The following is a 7521-nucleotide window of genomic DNA, read 5'->3' on the forward strand; positions in this document are numbered from 1 at the left end:
CCCCCCCCCCCCCCCCCCCCCCACTTGTTATGTGCCTCTTGATTTAGGTAGAGTGCACCCAGAGGGACCCAGAAAGCGAACAAGGTTGCGAGGAGCCCAACCTTTAGATTCTTTTAAAGAGTTCTTAGGTTTCTTAACCATATTTTTCAGAGAGTAGCGTTGTTCAGGACCAAAGAATTTTGTCCTTAGGATTGAAGAGAATCTTTAAAGATACTGTTTGACATGCTGAAAGATTCTGCTGGGGAAGCACCGTAAAATGCTGAAGGTATTTAGGAGTTTGGTTCAAATAATGTGGCAATTGGAACTTTACTCTACAGAATACGTTGGTTTGAAGTCTAAACTTGGTATGAAAAGAGAAGATTAAATATCCTTAAAGGGAGAACTCTGATTGCAATGAGAATATAACCTACTCTTACATGTTGGGTAAACTGAAAGCTTAAAAGGTAGGCATAAAATAGATCTGAAAAGATTATAAATCCCTGAAATAAAAGGACATGAGCACTGATAGGGATGTTAACCTTGCAAAAATCCAGCTTCCCACCCAAATTCCTTTCTGAAATACCAGTATGCAGAAATTTCTTTGCAATTATATCCAATTTGCAGTGGAGCGTTTCTATCTTTCCTGCTCAAATTGTTTATTCTTTTGTTTCCTCTTTACTTCTTTATTGCTTTCTTTTCACTACGTTCTTAGTTTTGTTTCTTTTGAGCATTAGTCTTTTTTCATCTCTTCAATGAAAAGTTTCTTTCATTGTTTAAAGAAAAGACCATCAGCGATTTCACAACTTTTTGCATAACTTAAAATTTAAAATATGTGCACACAATAAATTCCTACTAGAGTATCTTTTTTCTTCTCTGTTGTTCTTCCTTCCCTCCTCTTTTTATTATCTTGTTTCTTGTTTGCCAGAGGCTCTATGCCTTTTCTTATTTCATGGAACAGAATGATATCTTCTCTCTCTCTCTCTCTCTCTCTCTCTCTCTCTCTCTATATATATATATATATATATATATACACACATATATATATTTATTTATTTAAAATTCAAGTTTTCTTCATAGTACTTAAAGATGTAAAATTTTACGGCCTCATGGTTCCCTTCAAATAGCTACATGAAACTTTTCATGCAGGGAACGTTACAGGGACCTGATAAAGGAGTGTCGGATGATACATTCTAGCATAGGAACTGGTTCCCTTGCCTACCCTGTGGGTTCTAAAGTTATGGATATGAGGATGTCATCTAAAGATGAAGGGCCAAGGGAAGCTGAAAGTGAAAGTAGAGAAGCTTCCGTTCATAATACTAATACAGTAGAAGATTCTTTTTGTAGGGATAATAATTGTATAGATAAATCATACACATGCCAGAGGGAAAGCTCGAGCGATACAGCAGAACTTGCGAATGTTAGGAGAAGTCCAGATAGTGCAGCAAATGGGTCCACTTGTTGTGAACCCATTTCTGATCCTTGCAATTGTTATTCCTTAAAAGTAGGGAGTGAAGCAGATGGATCAGCAATTGTTACAGAAAATGGTTATGATTTTCCTCCACTACCTGTCATTGACTTGTTTGACAAGGAAAACAAAGATAAGAACAAATATTTCCTGCATAATGCCAATCTCTCTACTCAACGCAAATTGAGATTTGAAGATGGCAGCATGCACAGTTTTCAGATAAACAACAATGAAGATTTAGTTATTGAATCAAATGCCTCATCCTCTAACAATGTTTCTCATCCCATTAGCTCCGAAATTGAAATTATACAGCTTGATTCAAGTGATCCAGAACTCCAGCATAATAGCTTGTGCAATAAAACAGAACCAACAAACAGATCGATATCCAATGTACCAGAAACGGCATATCTAAATGCAAAAGTCTACCATAATGGTGCTGTCAGTGAAGCTAGAGTATCTGAATGGCTTTGGACCCTGCACCGAATAGGTACATTTCAGAAAGCAGCAGATTTCTGTTTGTGTCCGGATGTACAAATCTAATTTTTCAATCTTATTTGACTCGCATATTTTTTTTATCCAGTGGTAGATGTGGTTCGAACAGATAGTCATCTTGAGTTCTATGACAATACGAGAAACTTAGCTAGGATGTCAGACATCCTTGCAGTTTATGCATGGGTTGATCCTGCGACTGGTTATTGTCAAGGTTGTGGTTTTTTTTATATCATTTTTCTCATTCATATTTTCTACTAACATAGTTTGCTGCAAAAATATGGTATTATGATTTCAGGAATGAGTGACTTGCTATCTCCTTTTGTTGTTCTATTTGAGGATAATGCTGATGCATTTTGGTGCTTTGAGATGCTCTTAAGAAGAATGGTACTTTCCAGTACTGTTGGAAAATATCTTGGGCTGGATTTCTTGTTATCTTTCCCTCTAACACACTGTTGCCATATTTCAGCGTGAGAATTTTCAGATGGAAGGCCCAACTCGGGTGATGAAACAGTTGGAAGCATTGTGGAAAATTTTGGAACTTACTGACAGGGAAATCTTCACTCACCTGTCGCAGATAGGTGCTGAGAGCCTACATTTTGCATTTCCGATGCTCTTGGTACTTTTTCGTCGGGAGTTGACATTTAATGAGGCACTTTGTATGTGGGAGGTTAGTGTTCCTTTTCATTCAGCGTTCAGAAAATTAGAATTCATTATTATTATTATTATTTTTGTTGCTTATGGGCAACTTGTGGATGTGTATGAACTGATTGAAGGATTATAGCGTAAATCGCAAACTCTGTGAGTTTATATTTTTTCTGAAGTCTTGTTCAAATTTCTATGCGCTTCTAACCACAAAAAGAGAGCATCATGCGGAAGCTGTGGGGAAGCTTTGAAGATGGCTATATCAAAATGGTTCTTCCAAACTCTGGACTTGTCTTAAAAAATTGGTCGATTCCTTTCAAGCCAAATTTACAAAAATATGTATGTGACCGCATTAACCCATAGAATAGAAGATTAGCTTGAGGAGGTAAAACAGGACCAGGTAGTAGCTGAAGAGCATTTCTACTTTTAATATTATCAAAAAACCTGCTGAACATTGAGCATCTTAAATAAAGAAAACCAGCAATCAGCATATGAGCATGAAAAAAAAGCGGTCTTAGCTTTCACCATCTTCAACACACAATGAAGGCACTGATGGCTGTAAAACCAAGGAGAAAAGTTTCTTTAAAGAAAGTCTGCTGTATTTAAGCCGTAAAAATGAAAATCGAAGATTGAACATTGATTTTCTCGGGACTTTTAGACTTCCATATGGCTGAAAACTCATCTTTGATATTTAGTGAATGGTACATAATACAGTTCTCTCAAATTTTCTCTTTTTGTTAGATTACACCGTAATGATCGAGTATGTAATTGTGTTCTTTTTTATTTATCTAAGATTGATGTAATGTTGGGCAATTTCGTTTTATTCATGGGTGATCTGTAATGGAAATATAATACTCAGTTTCAATCCTAACAGCATATTGTCCTTCATTTAGATGATGTGGGCTGCTGATTTTGATGAATCAAAAGCTTACAGTTTAGAGGGAAGTTGTCTGGAAGCATTGACATTACAACTACCAAGAGGCTCGGAAGTGGAAATAAGTGAGGGACACATGGACAATGGTCACAGCAACACGAAAGAAATCTTACAATCAAATAATGAAAATTTGGAACGTTCTTCATGTGACAATGCTGGAATGAAGTCACCATCTGCCCATGCATTTTGTGGCTTGACAAGGAATCTTTGTTCAAGAAATGATCATATGAAGAAGTGCACTGTGATATCATCAACTAAGCAAGGAGATGATGAGCTTCCTGTTTTTTGTGTTGCAGCAATCCTTATAACGAATCGCCAGAAGATAATTAGAGAAACACGTTCTATTGATGATTTGATCAAGGTAGGTGCATTCGAATGCATTTTATGATAAATGATTCTGGTAAATACTACAAATTCTTTTTACGAAATATTTCTTGTTATGGCTCTTGGCTCTTATTATAGCCTAAATGGTTTTTTGGAAAAACCAAAAGACCTTTTTATAAATCCAGTTGACTGGGATATCATCATTGAGCTATCAATTTCTATGCACATATACGTGTGTACACACACACACACACACACAAAGCTCTGTTCTCTAATATAGTTCTACTGGACATTGTTTAGTATATAAGACACTTTTCTGATTTGGCTTTAGGCTGACTTTTGGTTGTCCGCATTTTTTTTCCCTTTAATTAGACGTTGGATGTACATAATATGCTCCTCGTTAGAAGGAAAACCTTTTAACCTGTAACTGAAAATCCCAGAGCAATTACTAAAGGATTTGGAAAGGGCTTTCAATTGTGTTGATTGGCCGGGGTGTCATATTGATGCAAGCTCAGAAAATTGGGCCAAGATGGAGGGGGAAGTCCATTGTGGATTGCAAGAACCCGCTAACCCTATCTTTTGCCGAAGGCAGTGCAACAATGTTTCTTCCAAAGATAGGGCAGCATCTTTGTAGAGAATATCTGATCATTAGGGGAGGGCAGTTTGTAGGGAATATCTGACCGTTAGGGGAGGAGGTGTATAAATAATAACACCGTTTTCGCTGCTTCCAGTATTGATTACAACATCACAAACCTTACTACTGTACTCTGAGACTTGAACAAAGTTAGGGCACTTCTGGTTTGGAAGGTTGTTTTATCTTCCTCTTTCTTGTAATCTTGTTTCATTGAGATTATCAATTTCTGTGAGTTTATGAGGGTTTATGTATGTTTATATGTTCGACATAGAAAATTACAAGTGTCTGTACCCTTAAGGAGGTTTAAAATTACTTTGAATAAATCACTCTTAATTTATTTAAATTGTTAGTTTTTTTAGAGTTTAACACATAGGAGTCAAGTTTTCAAACTTCTAGTTGAGCTACACTCAGATGGACAGTTTAAGTTGTTAGTTGTTACACAACTTTTATAATTTTTTTTTCTGTCTCTCTCATTTGGCAGATTTTTAATGATAAGATGCTGAAGATACGTGTCAAAAGATGCATACGTACATCAATCAAATTGCGTAAGAAATATTTTTCCAAGGTGAGCTGCATGTCTAAGTGCCTTTTCTAATCTTGCCATATTGATTATTTTAACGCACTAATGGCTATTAACCCTTTTCTCTTGGAGGTTAAAGTTATATTTCTTTAGTCATAATCTGAATTGATTATCTCGATCGGTTGCTTTTATTAATTTCAGATGCTCCATGATTACGGACCTACGGCCGTTCATTATGACCATATTATTGGATAACTTGGTGATAAGTTAGCATAAATAGAACGACAATCACATTCTTTTTTCATTGTTACTATATTCTTTTTTTATCACTGTCAATTGGATCAATTTTTTTTAGTTTTGGATTACAATGTATTGTAGACTAGGAGGATATGCTACGTTGCTTTGTGTGGTTTTATGGTTCATGTTTATGTTTCTACGCCCTGCTGTCTTTTCCAAAGAAGTTATTATTGAAGTACGATGAAACTTTGGCCTTCTCCGTAATCAGGTAATCAAGAAAAAGAGCCTCCGATCTCATGGTGAGGACTAGTGCTGCGCCATTTATACAATGCAACAGAAGTACAACAATAGCAATTAGTTGAAATGAAACAGCTGATGAAAAATGCATTGGCAGTTCATGGATTCAAGCTGTGCAACTCTCTTCTGCTTCAGATCCTTCACGGTAATTTTACAATTGGCTCTCATTGTTTGCATCTATAACTTTCCTTTGGATTATAAATATAGATATTATTTTTGATTCTTATATTTGCGGACATTATGTTTATAGAAAATGAAGTAATATTCGTCCAATAAAAGCTAAATAATTTCCTTTTCTCTCTCATATATGCGTGAGATGGTGAATAATAGAAAACAATAGTTTAATCCGCTCAATGAATTTCCTTCTCTAGAAAGGACTTGGGGGACTAATGTACTCGTTCTTTGTTGTACTTTCCATGCCTCCCTTTGTATCTGTGATGAAAATCTTAGAGAGTGTTACAGTTTCTCTTAGATGGGTTTTCTTTATACTCTCCAAGGGTAGTTGCAAGAAATATAGATGTCCAAGATCCTCGTATGTTCAAGAACTTAGAAATCTTGTGGGAACACCTAAAAGTATCTAGGCCTATTTTTTTTGGTAAGATATTTAAATGTATTTAGATTGTTTGTCTGGTAGGACTTGTAGATGTGAATTCACTATAACATATGATCCAATGATACTTGAGTTGTCTTAACATGTAATGTTAGATAGAGTTATATTCATGTGTTAACTATTACTTTTATATCTGTGCCTCTAATCAATGTATTTCTTCTTTCACAGTGATGCATAAGATTTTAATTTCTAATAAATTCATTCTCTTTTGACCTCATTCTTGTGAGATCAGTGCAGAGATTATGAAATGGGAAGAATTATCTTTGCTTCTGTCGTCTACAATGGGCAATAGGAATTCCTTTTACAGGCTCAAGGACATTGATTGATTTCATATTCAAATCATTGTTCCTTCAAATATGGTAGTAGTGAGGGCCGAGGGCGTGTTAGAAACGTTGTTATACATCGTCCCGAGTGGAAGTTAGTTAGTGTATTTGATTTTTGATAGTTTTTGTCGAGAAGAGAAGCGGAAGAGGGTGAAATATGAAGTTAGAACATTGTTATACAACCTTCAACACTGTGATTAGAACAAATTACACATCCTACAGAGAGGAATTCGTAGTGTTCCAATTCTTTGTATGACATTGAAGCCAAAATGGCACCACTGTATATGGAGGTCCTGTGTTAACCTCTGTTTTTATATATATATATATATACACATACATTTCCCTGATACAAAGCGTTGTTAATTTTGATTGAACAATGCCCCACCTATATATTACACAAATTCACCATTTTTCTTCCCCTAGTTCGTCTTCCCTGCAAGATTCAAATCCATTGCCTACAAAATGAACACAAAATCACCACAGACGGCGTCGCCGGTGAAAGCCCTAATTTCACGGCCAAAACCAACCGACTGATCCTGAAATTGCGTAATCCATTCAGGTCGAAAATGGAAACTCGGCTTGCTTTGATCTCCGGCAATGGAGTCTTTCTTTACGGAAAAGCTCCGGCGGCGGCGCGAAGAAAAAGAGGCGGCTTTTTCGGATAGTCAAAAGAATTAATTACTTACTTACCTTATACTCGTTTGGTAAATTAAAATTTGTTTCTTTTATAATATTGTTATTATTATTATTGTATTATATTATAACAACTAAAATAGAATATTAATTCGTATATAAATAAATGATCATCATTTTTCTATAAAATATAATCATTATACATTAATAATTGATAAATTATTTTGATTAAAATAATACATTAACAATTTTTTTTAACAAAAAGAAGACTTGTGCAAATTGCTTTGAGAAAATATGAAATTATGAATAATAAAAAAAAGGGTTAAAAATCTAATGCGTTTTAAATTGAATGATTATAAAAAAAATCACAATAAAATTTTAGCAATTAAAAAAAAAGGTTTGAAATTAAAAAAAAAAAAAAAAAAAAAAAA

At 35.0% G+C, this 7521-nt stretch overlaps 1 protein-coding gene across 5 annotated transcripts in view; it reads left to right on the forward strand.

Annotated features, from left to right (window-relative positions):
- Positions 1-6804, forward strand: part of LOC111439159 (small G protein signaling modulator 1-like) — a 10273-nt gene extending 3469 nt beyond the window's left edge. For 2 of the 5 annotated variants that reach the window (XM_023076917.1, XM_023076920.1), the window contains exons 5-12: positions 1126-1931; positions 2025-2147; positions 2232-2320; positions 2403-2603; positions 3472-3873; positions 4952-5035; positions 5496-5669; positions 6367-6804. In XM_023076917.1, the coding sequence (XP_022932685.1) occupies positions 1126-1931; positions 2025-2147; positions 2232-2320; positions 2403-2603; positions 3472-3873; positions 4952-5035; positions 5496-5537 (1747 nt within the window). In that variant the 3' untranslated portion in view covers positions 5538-5669; positions 6367-6804. Of the gene's footprint in view, positions 1-1125; positions 1932-2024; positions 2148-2231; positions 2321-2402; positions 2604-3452; positions 3874-4276; positions 4636-4951; positions 5036-5495; positions 5670-6366 lie in introns of those variants that run through there. The other 3 variants (XM_023076918.1, XM_023076921.1, XM_023076922.1) reach the window with 3 other exon arrangements.
- The last annotated feature ends 717 nt before the right edge of the window (positions 6805-7521 follow it).

Source organism: Cucurbita moschata, unplaced genomic scaffold, assembly GCF_002738365.1.
Source record: "Cucurbita moschata cultivar Rifu unplaced genomic scaffold, Cmos_1.0 Cmo_Scf00086, whole genome shotgun sequence".
NCBI lineage: Eukaryota > Viridiplantae > Streptophyta > Magnoliopsida > Cucurbitales > Cucurbitaceae > Cucurbita > Cucurbita moschata.